At 40.5% G+C, this 15443-nt stretch overlaps 1 protein-coding gene across 1 annotated transcript; it reads right to left on the bottom strand.

The window, feature by feature from the left end:
• Window positions 1-3795: 3795 nt before the first annotated feature.
• On the bottom strand, window positions 3796-8712 carry CD24 (CD24 molecule). Its single transcript, XM_066179469.1, has 2 exons — window positions 8563-8712; window positions 3796-5834 (listed from the first exon to the last, which is right to left on the bottom strand). Exons 1-2 carry the CDS (start codon window positions 8635-8637, stop codon window positions 5649-5651), a joined length of 261 nt encoding a protein of 86 aa, XP_066035566.1. The 5' UTR covers window positions 8638-8712; the 3' UTR covers window positions 3796-5648.
• Window positions 8713-15443: the final 6731 nt, after the last annotated feature.

Raw genomic sequence — 15443 nt, 5'->3', positions numbered from 1 at the left:
CAGCCCTGCCAAAGGACTTCCCTTCCTCATTGTTCAAAAACTTCTTTGTACTTAAGCATTGAAACACTGAAACTGCCATGTTTGAGCAAAGACTCCATCAAATATATATTCTATATCACGTTTTATGATTCAATGAAGTCCATTTTCATTCTACTAACATACCTCAGACTGTCTTTGTAACTGAACAGCTACCAGATAATCTGCTTTCAGAGGAAATTCTTCCTGACTGCTAAAAAAAGGAAGGTTCTCACAACATGCTATCTACCCATTTTAGTATTTATTTTTTAATTCTTGCTATTATGGTTTTAATTGCTATAATAAGCTGTATATACTCAGTTTTGAATCCTACCAGTCCAAGCAATCACACGATATGCATTTGTTATTGTACTCGGGTGTATCTATCCCTCTGAACTCAAGGTTCAGTCTCACACCTCAAAAACCATCTGTGTTTTATATAGTGAAAAAAAAATACAGTTTTTGTCACGTGAAGTTTACATATTTCAGCATAATGAACACGGACTTTGAGTCCAGGTTATGCACACTAAGCGATCTGAAAAAAAGTCCACGCTGTGCTTTCAGTGAGAGTGGTTGAAAAGCGGGAAACAGAACAATTGCTTTACAGAGGCGTTGCTTCCTTTAATAATTTGTGCCACATAAAGAATACTTTTCACGCTAGGTCATTCAAGAGAGATTTTGGTGGAATGCGATCATTCAGTTTATGCAGCAAAACCAAGCTACCACGATTTAATTCTGCTGTGTGCTCAAATTTTATATTGTACACCCATCAGTTGCTGAAGCATAGCTCCTGCTAAGCTGAAAGCATAAAAGAAAGAGTCTCGTTTCACTTCTGAAAAGCCTGAAAATGTTTTATTCATGTATTTGTAGCACATACATTGCAGGGAGTATTACTGGATTCAAGAGAGAATTGAATGACCCTTCACAGATGAGATTCTGTTGGTTTAGGATTTTGATTGGGCAGTAAAGAATCTATCTGTTTTTTCCTTCAGCTCCAGGTCATTCATTCTGGACATTTTGATGAAGTCTAAACCAGAGCAATTATGCATTCATGAGCAGGATGCTGAGGGTTTCACTTGGAAAACTGAAGGCTGATAACCAAAGTAAGGATCAAGTATCTTTCCTGAGGCTACTGCATAATGATGAAAAGACCACGTCTCAAAGCACGTATTGCAGAAAGCCTGGTGCTGCTGTTCAAACTGCTGTAGATAAACTGATGGATTTAAAACAACCAGCCCCCTTCATCTGTCCGGGCTCAGTAGACCTGTACAGTGCATCAAACATAATGTGCATTCTAGAATGAAGAGCTTTGTGCTGCTACGAGGCAGAGCTGACAGCTCCTGTTTCAAAGTTATCTTTAATGCAAAAACAAGAAACGCTCCCAATTGTATCCATTACCATAAAGATATTGGATGATAAAGTCTGCTACCTAAATCATTTCAGTCATGTATGGGAAATCAAATCTCTATAAGCCTGAATGCACACAAAATGCAAATCACTCTGAACTCCCTCTAATACAAGCACATTCACATCCATCCTCAATTTCAGATACAAGGTGTTATTGTGAGCTCACTGCAGAGCCTGGTGTAACCCGAGTCCAGGGAAATGCTGACTTGGAAAGATGTGCGACAAAGAGCCCAGCCCTGCAAGTGTTTGTTCCCATGAGCCCTTCCAGAGACCAACAGGCTGCATAAGAACGACTCTGGGGAGAAATTACTCCATACTAAACATCGTACTAATAACATTAGAGAGCGGGCCGCTGTCTCCAGCTAGCTTGAGAATATTTGTGCTGTACAGGCAAATCGTAATTTGAAGGATTCAGCTAAGAGTTGGAAATGGCTAGTCAAAATAACCCTGAGTTCATTTATTGAGACATTAACAATGTCCCATCCCCACGTGGACAAAGGGGGGACTGCCCTAGGTACAACACAGCATTGTCGGTATGCTGTTCTTGTGTGGAGAAAGGCTCAGGGGACAGGGCTGCATCTTGCTGAAAACAAGGAGGCCACTAGCAGTGGTGTTGGATCTGGCCCAAAATACTTCACCTTGTAGAGATTTTTGCTGAATGGAAGTTGTTCATTCAGGGTCCCTGTGGATTTCTAAACCAGCTGAAAACTGCAATTTGGAAAAATTTAAGAGCTATTCAGAGTATGAGGTTGAGAAGGAAGGAATAGTAAGCTGCACACAAATTGTAAGTGCTCACTTTAGGTATTTTCATTCAGATAATAACACTCTACTTTATTCAGGACATATGTGGCTATAGCATATGTTTACAACGAAAGCAGTGCCATGCATCAAACAGAGCAGTATTGTTTCAGAGTCATTGCAATATACACTATCCAGACACACTTCAGCTGGACAGAACTGTGAAAGTAGAGGCAGAGGTAAGAGCTGGCTCTAGTTATTGTAGGTGCCATTTTAAAAATTAAATGGTTGTGAAGTGTGTAGGCTCCATTCTCCTCCCTCCCCTCCTGCTCTCTCCACTTTGCTAAATACATCCATCACATCCTCTTTCCCTGGGTGGATTTCTTCATCACTGGTTCCATTGTCCTGTGATGGAATGGAACAGAACAAAGGTTACCAGATCATTTTTCTAAATCACTCATCTGGTCTGGTGAAAACTCTAAAACTGAAGAGAATTTAAATAGCTTAAATGCTATTAAAGAGCAATCTGGCTCTATTTCTCAAATAAAATTTTAAAAAATTAAAAATTTGAAAAAAACATGGCACCAATTATGTCAAGCATCCCATTTTGTCAGAATATTTCACAAAAATTTCAAACACACTCCTTTACTTCTTTTATTGTACTGGCATAACATAGAATTAAGGCCCATTGTTGCAGCCTTTTTCCTTGTTTGCCTGTCTTTGGAGAGAGGTTATTTTTAGTTTTATGTTTTAAAAAAAAAAGGTACACAGCTGGGTTGGTTAGTTTATCTTCCTGCTTTCTCCTGGAGCATTTGGTGAAAAGCTAAACAAAGGAACAATGTGCTTTGATACTCCCTGCACGTTCCAAGATTTAGTTGAACAGCGAGCTTTGATAAACTTATCCTGTTCCTTGGGTTTGTTCAGCCTACTGGAAAAGCAAAGGAACAGAAGCAAAGGCCTGCCACGCCACATTCCCTCCAGAGCCTTGGGAGGCCTCTCCAGGGGCCTCTTTCCCACTGACAAATGCAGATCCATGTGCAGCGTGCCTAAGTGCTTAGGCACTTGTAGATGTTTTTTTCCACATGTAGGGAGTGAAGATAACCACACAGAACAACCTTGGGCCTTTAAGGGGTATTAGAAAGGAACACACCTGAAAAACAACACAGACACAATTTTGGAATGTCACGAACTACAACTACTCGTTACTGAATGCTCATCCAGTTAATTTTTGCTTTAAAACAGTTTTGCATAAATTCCTACCCCTTCCAGCCTCTGTCCTTCGTCAAGCATGGTTCAACTTGGATTATTGGGATATACCTATGGTGTTAGTGTAGTCTGTGGGAGTCAAAGACCTTAAGCAGCTAATTCACATTGCTTGATAACCAGAAGCTGAGAAACAGCTTTTGCCATTATAGGAAAATTGCTCATTGCCACCAAGAAATAAAGGAAAACTCTGTCTAAGCACTCTTTGTCTAACATGAAAACATGGTCATACTTTGACAGGGAAGAGGCTGTAATAAGTATGGAGAACTTACTACATTTAGTAGAGATGCTAATCAAATCTCACTCCCTGGTTTCAAAGTGAAACAGTGGCACAAAACCTTCCAGAGAAATAAAACTAATTACACTTCAGTATTTCTAGACCTTGAGGTTTTTAATCACATATACCATCTTGCTTAACAGTTCATTCACTTAACACAGGCAAGGTACAAGTTTTTGTAGAAGTGTCTGGAAGTGCATCTAGAATGCATTGCCTGTCCACTGTTTTATTTACAGGTTTTTTCAATGAAAATCAGTAGCTAATAAACCAAAGCATTATTACACAAACACAAAATACAATCATTAACATTTTACTGGATACAAATGATAAGCATAAGGAAACGTCCATGTATGCTCACTGACATGAATTTGTGTTAGCTTGCTACTATTATATGGTACTGTGAATTGGTGAAAGACAGATGTGTATTAAAAAAAAAAATTAGAGAGCCACTCATGTTTGACATGATCTTACACTGAGATAAATATCTACAGACAGTGGTATGATCGTGTACACTCACATGTGATCATATCAACATAGGTAATTTTTTTTCTGACAAGGTATCATCATCAAGGTAGTTGAACCTCCTCAACAAAACTTGCTTTGATCAAGTACCAGATACTATTTTCTAAAGTGTTGGATGATACAGAAACAATCTGTGCAAGTATAGCAATTTTGATTCAGAAAAAAATTTTAAAAAGTTGTATTTACAAAGGTAAGTTTTAAATTCAGTGATTAAATTAAGACTCCAGTCTTCATATTCCAAACACCTGTTCATTTAATTTCTTTTTTTTTTTTTTTTTGGCGGTTTGCTCTCCTCTCCCCATTCCTTCTCCCCACCACAAATATTAGTCCAGGTTTAAAGTAGACTATTACAATTAAACTCTTCAAAAAAACAGTAAGTTATTCACATTGTGCCAAAAAAAAAAAAAAAAAAGAAAAAAAATGCAGCACTACAACATTACTTATAAGATTTCATAAATCCTTCATAATTAAGGAAAGTCCCAGGAGCAAAAAAACTTACACAACTTGTAGAAGTTGGGAGGAGAAATAAAGGAAAGAGGAGACATACATCCATTGACTTTGTTTGTTTGTTCTTTTCTGAATTTCATTTACAAAAAGCTCCTGGTACTTTTTCTAATGTTTCCACACCTCCTTTTGCTGGCACATATGGTTTAATATACAAACAATTTAAATAAAATGTCAAATTCAAATTCCCACCATAAATAATTCCACTCTAATGAAAACTGGTGGGGTTTTAGCTATTTCAAAACTAGCCTTGCCTGGCTAACCATGTGGTTAGGAATCAGGCATTAAATAAGAGGCTTCTTACAAAAATTTGTTCTTCTATTTTAGCCTTGTAACAATTTCATGCAAATGAAATCTAGAAGAAACCCTTCTCTTGACACTGTTTCTTTTTCATACATGCTAATACCCATAAGTTATAACCATACAGGCTGTGCAAGAAGCAGAACTATTTGAGATTTTCTGTGTTTTCTAAGGGTTCTCTGAGCCTGGTGATGTTTTTCAACTTAAACAAAAAATAAAAACTCTTGAAGACCTTATTCTAAATGGTAGATAAAGTCTCTGGCCTTTTTCCTTCATGGAGTGTTATTATCCATCCTTATTATAAGATACTTGTGTTTCTTCTCAGCTTTAAATTGGGTTTGTCAGTATGGTCTCTTTTTGTTTCCATCTTGTTTTTCGGATTCCAGCTCATAATTTTACCTCCTTGCTGAAGCTGGTCTTTTCACACTGGTCAGCTTTGAAAGTCAGAATACTGAGTGCTTCTCTAGGTCAAACTGGTGCTAATTTGAGAATGGAGTGGAATCAAGCTGGTTTTATGTGGTGTTTGGATTGATTTCTTCTCATGCTGGGTTGGAGATTGAGCCATCTCAGGTGGTTCAGGAAACGGGGTGGGGAGTGGTAGCCATTTCCATGCCAGAGTCTTTTAACAGCAAAAATACAGAAGAGAAACGGAGAGAATGAAAAAAAGACTTGTGGTTGAGTGAAGAGAATTCCCATGTCCGTGAGTGGTGGTATTGTTCACTGAATTTGTGACAGCTGACAGAGAAGTGGAACTTGCTGAAGAATTGTTTGAAGGTGTTGGACTTGTTTCATTGCCACCACAGTAGATCTAGAATGTGGAGAGGAGGGGAAGTAACAAAAAAGGGTTATATTGTCTCTCTTTAAAAATCAGAATACACATTAGTAGCAATGAACACTGTGCAGCCCCACTCAGTCACAGCACTCAGATGATACATACAAACGTTCAAGCCTTTCATTGTGCAGTTAAGGACAAAGACATTTTGAATGCACGTGGGGAATTTGTTAAAGAAATAAATCTAATATTCTTCTGAATGTATTTACATAACTATTACTTTATGGAAATCCTTCCCTAAATTAGAAGATATATAGGTTTCAAAAAACCTTACCAAATAAAAAAAAAAAAAAGTGCAAATGTAGAGCTACCTAAAGGCAAATCTTAGGATAAGAAAGATTTTCAAACAACTGCATGAATTGCAGTCTGCATTTGCAGACAAAGCCACAAACAAAAATATGAGGAAACAGCGACCAAGAATCGATTGATACTGTGTCTGGGGCTGGTTTGCTGCTTCCTTTGAAGCAATGGTGGGACTTTATGTGAGTGGATTTAATACTTCAGCCTCTCTTATCTTGCTGTGGTAGCACCGAACTGCAGAAGTTAGAACAATGAAACCATACTGATTAAATCACAACCTATTGGTATCCTAGAGCATACAAAAAAAAGTGCAACAAAAAGACCACATATCAGCAAATTTTAAAAATGCTTAGAGAAAGCAAGATAAAAAAAATTACATTTTTCCTCTCATAAGTCTGCATTATAGAGACAGAACAAAAACTTGCACTCTGTACAACCTCAGTATGAAGTTTTTCCCTACATAAGCACAGGAAAACTTTCAAAGATAACCTCAAGAATTTTTATTCCAGTGAAAAAAGAGCATGTGAAACACAAGGATGAAAACAAAGCAAGTGTCACATTATCTCATCCGCAAAAATGAGCATAATACAGAAAGCTTGGCTTCAACTCCATGGCATCAAACTTGTATTCTACCAGAGCATTCTGGTAAGCTCTTAAGAGTTACTTCAAGTAAAAACATATATTTTTTAAAAGAGGTTAGTTAGTTTAGTAAGTAATTCTGCCCACAAAAGGTGTCCTTATTTTCTCATGTTTCTAGTGCTGCTGAGAAAATAGATTACCAGGGGTGGAAAAAAAAAAAAAAACAAACCAACAAAAAAAACCAAACAAACAACAAAACCAATCCCTCAAGACTGAAGCAATGAAGTGTCTGTTAAATTAATTGGAAAACTGCATAAGCACTTTCTTTCAGTATTTCCTACTAAAAAAAGCATATAATAGAAAAACGTAAGAATGGTGTAAGTCTTGTGGTAGTTAGCATTTTTGGCACTCGGTACCGTGCTGAAAGCAATTTAGGACTGCAGGATAAAAATCGCTGTGTTGATGTTTCTGTTAAAAACGGTGTGAAAGTGATCAATAGTGAATTGCTGAGTTAATAACCTACAAGGCAAGTCCCAACCTGCCCTGGAATTTTTTTTCAGTCTTCATACAAAGACTCCACCATTATTCCACTCTTGGTTATGTATTTTTTAAGTTTTCTTGGTTTTAAACAAAAAAACCCTAGTTTCTCTCTCTTTTGGGGGGGGGGGGGGTGTTCTGTTGTTTGTTTTGGGTTTTTGGTTTTTTTTTTTTTTTTTTGAGGGGGGAAGGGGGTTTGTGGAAGAGAATGGGCTTAGGTCCAAATTCCCCAACATTACAATAGATGGGACCTCAGAGATTTTTCTCAACGTGAATGTGATAAATACCGGTAACCCAAAGGGTCTGATCCTGCTCTCATCACTGCCAAGGGCAAGACTTCACTGAGCACAAAGGAGAACGGATAATGCCCTTCCTTGCAAACAAAGAGAAGAGGAGGAGGGAACACGATCCAGCAATTCCGTTGCTGTTCATTTTTCTGATACTGTGTTATTCACCCTCTGGAAGAGGTGGTCTCTAGGAACAACACACCGATGCGGAACCGGGGTGCCCCGCTCGGCTTGGCCGCTTGGAGAGAAGCGGATCGCTCCTGCATCCATTACCTTTGCACCAAGGGTAAGGCACGGCCAGCGCAGCAGCGAGAGGCTGCCGCCTTTGCTTCCCACCCTAAACCTCCCACTCCTGCCGGGAACCGAGCCCAGGACGGGACCCAAAGCCCCGCAGCTTCGGTGTGGGGAGGATAAGACCCGGGTCCCGCTGCAAAACACGTGCCTCCCCGGAGCTCTCTCGGCTTTGGAGGGATCGTTCTCCCTCTAATAAGCGGGGAATGAACGCTCAGTTGCCTCTCACACAACGGGTCCGCGGCTTTCCCTCGAGGAACCCACGGGGAAAAAAAAAAAAAAAAAAAAAACAACAAAAAAACCAAAAAAAAAAAACAACAAAAAAAAAACCCAAAAAAACCGCGGCGAACCCCAGCTTCATCTTTTTTGATCTGACCGGGATAATCCACGGCACCACCACCGCCGTCCCAGGGCTCCGGGCTCGCCCAGCCGCCCGTCCGCGCCCATTCCCGTCCCGCCCGCAACCGGGGCTGCCCGGGCTCGTCCGTCTGGCCCGCCGCCGCCGCCCCGGGGCGGGGGAGCCGCCCGCCACCCACGGCCTCCCGCGGGGCGACGCGGCGGGCTCCGGGATGGCGCACACGAGCGGAGTTCCTCTCGGGAGAAACCCGCCCCTCCGCCGCTCCCGAGGCGGGGAGGGTCTCGGCGCGGCCGCTCCCGCGTCTCGCCCTGCAGCCGGCGGAGGGAAAGCGCCCAGCCGCTGCGGGGCTCACCTGCGTGGGGAGGAGGAGGGCAAGGAGCAGGAGCCCCAGGCCGAGCCGCGCCGCCAGCGCCGTCCCCATGCCCATCTGATGCTGTCCCGCCGCGATGCTGCTGCTGCTCCTACCGCTGTGGCTGCGGGCGAGAGAGATGCACGGCTCCGCCGCGCCCGGCCCTTTTATAGCAGCGCGGGCTCCCGTGACGCCCCGCCGCCGCCTTCCGCCTCCTCCGCCCCACACCTCTGCTCCCGCCCTCCGTGCCCGCCGGGGACCCCTCGCAGCGCTCCGCTGCGGCTCCGCTCCCCCTGCCCGGGCTGTCCCGCGGCACCGGGGCGTGCTCGGGTCCTGCCGGCCTCTCTCCGACAGAGCCGGGAGCTCTGCTCGGGTCCTTACAGGCGCTCGCTCCGCTCTGGGGCTGGCGTCGTGTTCTCGTATGGAGGGACTGGCACTGGGCTGTGGCGCTTGAGCTGCAGTTACTCCAGACAAACGCTTATGTTTGTAAAAACACCAAGCTTTTTTCCATTATAAAAAAATTAAATCATGAGTGAGAGAAGGAAAGGTAAAAACGGCTGTAAATATTTTTAAATGGCAGGAGCAGTGGAAGAAAAGCTGGGGAATTAAGATCCCATCTTGTTTGGAGCTGCCTCACCATTAGTGCTCAGGCTTCAGACCACAGGTTGCAATTTCAAGCACTCTTTGGATCTAAATATTTTATTATTAGCATTATTCTTTAAAGAAACCTGTGTAACAAGTGGAACACAAAGTTCTTCCAGCTGTAGCCTCTGTGTAGATGAGGTTCGACCTTCCGGCACAGTAAATGCTGTACTTGTATCTCCCTCCCCCCTTGACTGACTGAAGATTATTTGGTGAGGCCCTGGCACAACTTTTCAGAGGTCTCAGTGTATGGGCAACTGAACAAAAATAGTCAGCGTCCACTTTATAAGCTACAAAAAAAGAGACACCAATGTGCTGATTCTATTGTCACAAAGCAGTTATTTCTATTTAAAAGAAGAGCAAGACTTGCTGTCGGCTCAGAGAAATCAACAGGTTTCAAAATTGGATAGATTTGTGTTTATCTCAGAACAAAGTGTGAGGAGATACCCAAGTCCAGCACTACAAAACTCATTGGCCATCTTCAGGGGCTGGACTGCTTTTGAAGAGCTTCCAAGGGCATTGCTAGAACTCAGTCCAAAAGCACAGGATATGTGGAGAGATGCACTGTAGAACCAGGTGCTGGGACTTGTGTTGCACAAGAATATTTCATTTCAAACTAAGTCTTACATTGATTCCTTCAGAATGCCCCACAAAGCTATAGTAATTTCATTTTTCCAGAAACAAAGGCATTTTGTAAGCTGAACAAGACACTAATCCTTATTCTATAACAGGACGAAAGAAGTGTTGAGAGCTATGTTGTCTGAAGCACTTTTGAAGCAACATTTCCTTCATTCTGATCATAGTCATACTCCAGTTCTTAACTATAAGAGACACAGTCTATCAATAGAGTAACTATGGGAACAGTCATCAAAATGATGGTCTTATGTCTCTGAATATTCACTGGTTGTCTGCTGAAAGCTGGATGCCAGAAGATGGATTTTCATCATTATGGAGATATAAGGAGAGAAAAAAGAGGATTGTGGTGGACTTACAATGACAGAGTGACAAAGCTGAAAACATATCTATCATTACTTTCCCTTGCCAACAGTTAGTTTTAGTTGTCATAGTTAAATGAATCACAAATGAGGGGGGGGCGGGGGGGAGGGGAAGGTCACCTTTTCATTCAGTAGATAAGCCTAACACTACAGAAAAGTGAAATTCCCTGTGAGAGAAGTCACATGAATCACAGCAATAAAGTCAGGGCTCACATGATTCTGACACCAGATTCCCTGGAGGAGATGAAAAATGAAGGGAATCCAGTCAGGGCTTTACAACAGCTAAAGTGAAGAATATTCTAGTGTAAAGCTGACAGAGATGGTTTCCATTATCATCTCTCCCATCTTGTTTGGGAGAAAAGGAAGTGATACAGCTGTTGCACGATCCCGTAGGGATCATAACTGGCTGTTCCAGGTTGAAGCAGCAGCTGAGACACTTAGATGTCAACACCAGGACAGATGAAAATGAGACAAAAACAGTGAGATGGTCTTTCCCATTCTCTCTACCTGTGCAACTTACCTGAGGTCTGTAACTGTACAAAAAGAGGATGATGCACAGTTCTTGTAAGAACCAATACAGCATGATAGAACTGACAATTATTTTTGTTATAATTATTATACATTTTGTTGCACTTCTGGTGTTTGAACAAGTTTCAGTGAAAATGAGGGTATCTTTCTTTTTGCTAAAAATATTGTAAAGTCTGTGTCTCTATTTAAAAACAAAGAAAAACGCCAAGGTTTAAAAACATTTGGCAGAAATTATAAATTTTAGAAATAGTAAAACTCTGTAAAGCTTATCTTGGCATGCCAAAAAAAAAGCCTTTCTGAAATATTCCTGAAATACTAACATAAATTAGGAAAAGTACTGTCAGCAAGGGAGAAATGCTAAAAATATTTTAAGGCCAAGCTTTTCATTGAAACTTTTGTCATCGGAAATTATAATGCCACTAGATTTGTACAACCAACTTTCCCCATTCAGGAAAGCTGCAATATTCTTGATTCCTCCTGAACACATAGATCACCTGCACTCCTAATTCCAAAATCTTTTTGTTACAGCTGAAGTCTGTCATGAAATCTACAAAAGATATATCAGAGCAAGAGTCCAGACCCAATACATGGATTTTTTGGCAAGGTAAGGAATACTGTGAGCTGAGAACCGTACGAAGTGAAGTACTGCTATCTGGTGGCCAAAAGGAACTTCAGATATTTTTCTTTCAGAAAAGACAATACTCTCCCTCAATCAAACATCCTTTGATAGCAGTGTGCTCTTAGAGTTCTCATCATGTTGAGATACAGTGTTAAATATTGTTAAATCCCCATTGTTCTACTTCCTTTTGGTTTTTTTTCCCCATAGGTCAGCACCACTCCCAGTTAAATACATAATATTTGATAAGAAAGGTTAGCAAAGAGAAGGGAAAAAAATGACCTTGATCTTTTGAGTTAAATTTAGGTTCATATGTATATTCCACCAGTGACTTTTAAGTTGATTGAACTTTGCAATAGGCATAGCTCTCCTCAGTTCAGTGAGCAGAAGCAAAATTTGTGCTGCTTTGCATAATGCATTGGAAAACAAGATCAGCTAAAATGACTGGCAAAACCCCCCAACAGTTGTCTATAAAAGGAGGCAGAGAAGTCTACAAGATACATAAGTAATTTATTCAAACATATTACATATAAATAAAAAAGTTTCAGCCAAATAAGTGTAGACAGAGCATTAAATGGAATTAAAGAGAAATAATTTTGACTTAATCATTAATTTACTCTTACCTTTTAGATGCTAACCTTGATCCATTTAAAATAATTTAGGAGCATCAATTGCCAATGAGAATCACTGGATCCTGTGCTCCCCCAACCAGCTTTTCACTGTCCTAGGTTGTGCATAGACTAAAACTTACTACTTATATATTAGAACTTACTACACCTTGTGGATCCTCTCAGTGCCTTCATCCGTTTCAAGCTCAGGCTACTGTAGCTCTCAGTACCCAGCTGAGTCATGCTAGGAGTTATTTTAGTTAATACCCACTTGTGATCTTGTGTATTTATGTATTAGAACCTGATGTTTTTTCAAAAGACAAATTTGGAGAAATCCATTTCTGCAGTGTCCATCAACTAGCCCACATATGCTGATCTAAGCTGACATATCTGGTGATATGTTTCCTTGATATCCATTTTTAGCATATGGTTATACCTTGAGAAATTCACAGGTCAGTATTTCCTAATATTTCCTAAATTTCCTAATATTTCTTAATATTTCCTAGTATTTCATTAGTTAGGCTGGCCCTTCTCTTGCTGCTTGTTTAGTGGAAAGGACCTGTGTTGCAGCAGCTCCAGCCATATAATCAAAATTTTCCAGATATTTTGAAGCGCCCTTCCTTACAGTTGCATCTTCACTATCATTGCAGAACAAGGCTGAAATACTGATGGGACTGGTTGAAACTGATTTTAGACAACTGGACAAAGCTGTTTGGCATGTGTCTTGGATTAGAACTTGGAATATATATTGAGGATTGCATTTCCTCTTCCAGTGGAGGGTTCATGCTAAATTTTTATTAGTAAAGCTTTTAATGGAAGGCATGATTGGTGGTAGTGTAAATCTCCATTTATTGGTAGTAGATGTTGATTAGATTCAACTATAAATGTCTTCAGACATGGGCCTTGTTGCCATGATGCAGAGCCAGGATTCCAGCAGTGGTGCTGTTTCCCTCCTGTGTTGATCTGAGACAAAGGTATTGGGCTCCTTAGTTTATATAGTTATGGAAGTAAGCAAAACCATGATTTCCAGTCCTGGAATCGTAAGCCCGGAAGTTTGAGCAGAAGGGAAATTGTGATTCCAGAAACAGTCTCAAGAAGAAATGTGTAAGGGTTGCTGCTTTATGTCCACGGATCTTTTGACTTCAAGGGATGGTGTCAGCCTACACAATTAGGTGTGGCTTCAGATCTGCTTGAAAGCACACCTTACTCCCTAAGTCAAACAAACTCTTGGGTGACATCAATACAAACAAATTAAATGGTAGCAGAGCCTGTTCTTCGGCCTTCAGGCCAACTGACATGTCTAACCCTGTCCACACTATTAAACTGTCCCAGTCTCCAGAAAATGGAGGCTAAGCCTAAACTGCCTATTGATAGGTAGCTGTCCCTGGCCTGAACCAACCCTTGAATCATGGTCAGGAATTGTTTGGGATCATGCTACTTACTTGTCCTTGGGATAGGACAAAACCAAGACAGAGCTTTCCTTCACTCATGAGGCATAATGTCAGATAACAGGTCTACAGACATGAAGAAGTAAAAATGATCAAAGGTCATTTATTCCATCTTCTGATTTGAGAGAATTTTAAACATTAAACTCAGAAAAATAATCAGTGAAGGGTATTCCACAACCCATAGACCTTCTGTTTGTTTGCCAAACTATCTTTGCATAATATTTCTCTTAAGTCTTCTTTGCTGCAAGTTTGCATTGCATTGCAACAATTTATTGCATTGCATAGTAATAATGATGACCAGATTCATAACCGAGTGTTTACTGGTTGAAAACATATCAGACACTTTGCACTGAGAGAAGGAAGCGTTGCATGACAGCAGCCATCTACATCTAAGTGAGTCTCCCTGGAAACCCTTGATGGATGATGAAAGGATGAAAGGAAACAAGTGCTTCTATGACGTAATTAATCTCATTTCAACACACACATCTGAAATAGATTAATCACTTCCTGGAGATGCTGACATCTCTTCACTGACTCCTAAAAGAGTATGGATGATTCACTCTGACATTTGCCACTGTATTTTCCTGTAGTTTGAGGAACTGATTCAGTTCCTTCAAGCAAGGTTTCTTCACAGGATTTGCTCTTTTTGTCACTTTCCTCTGTACTCTCTCAAATCTGTCTTAACTAAATTATGTTTTCCAAAGCAGCACACTCTACTCAAGAGGAGACTTCAGCATGCAACAACTCCATTGATGCAGCTTAGAAAGAATAATTTTTCCCAAATATTTTGTTTTGCTTGTGGTTTGATGCAATTTTGAGATTATCTCACTCCACTTCTTGAGCAATAGTGCAATGTTAGCACTTTTCCCATCTCTCCAAATTTTCCTTCTATGATAAGAATTATTAGTAATTGCAATTATTGCAGCCAAGTTCTTCTTACATTATCTTGAGCACTACCTGTGATTTCTTCCACTGGATTGGATATTCCATATTACCTCTGTTACCTGGGGATAAGAAGTTAGCTATCCTCATACTATAGTGCTACTCTGTTGTGTTTCTTTCCAAAGAAATGAAAATATGTACACTGAAAATCTCTGCATCCTTATTAGTCATTTTAATCATCATCATTAGTTAATGACTGCTGAGTTTTCTTCTATCCCTGACTCTTCACAAGACCAATGTTTTCAGCCCTGTATATGAAGCATTTTTTTCTGATAGCAGTGGAAGTCTTTATCTTCTTTGAGAAATGTTGAACATTTGTACCTTGCAATTTGAATCTTGTATTCTTCTGCTTCCAATTTTTTGTTTGCTATTGTTTCCTTGGTTTTGTGGTTTGGTTTTTTGTTGTTGCTGCTTATTTACTGCCTTCTCTTTGCCAGTTAAGAAGGCAGATTTTTACCCATAGTTCTCAAGAGGATAGTCTGTATGAGAAGAGAGATGTCTTATGGAGTTCCCAGGTTCATTCCTAGTCATGACTGCTGCATGGCGTCCTGAAGGGGTTATTCTCTTGTAACTTTTCTGGACAATTTCTAGTTTGAGTAGGGGGCAGGCAGAGATAACAAACAAATGAGAATGAACCATGGAGAAATCTGATAAACAGGAAGATCTAAAGCTGGATGGGAAGACACAAAATTATAAACCAAAATAAGAACAAATAGGATTAAAACATGTGAAGTAGATCACCTCTTCTTCCCCTTTCATAATAGAAAAAGGGCTAGTCTAGGATTTGAAAAGACGAAGTGCTGAAAGGAAACATGTATCATGTATCACTAGGAGTGTTAAGACTTCATGTATCTTTTAAATGGTGAATACTTTATCACAGGGTATCATTATGCAAGGGGCAGAGAAGGAGTGGTCACACAGTGATGAGAACACCCAGAGTTTAAACAGCTAGTGTTGCAAGGACACGCTTCCCTGGGAGACAAATCATCCCAGATCTTCCTACTGTGTGATTTACACATCTTTTATACCTCTGGAGCTGGACATTGTGAAAGGGCAGGACAGCCTTGACACCATGTAATATTATTCTGACATTCTATCCCTCCTT

This window comes from Chamaea fasciata, unplaced genomic scaffold (genome assembly GCF_029207755.1).
Source record: "Chamaea fasciata isolate MVZ Bird 193981 ecotype frontalis unplaced genomic scaffold, bChaFas1.0.hap1 SCAF_3, whole genome shotgun sequence".
In the NCBI taxonomy this organism is placed as follows: domain Eukaryota; kingdom Metazoa; phylum Chordata; class Aves; order Passeriformes; family Sylviidae; genus Chamaea; species Chamaea fasciata.
The sequence above is the reverse complement of the archived record's forward strand: the minus strand, read 5'-3'. Positions and strand labels throughout refer to the sequence as shown.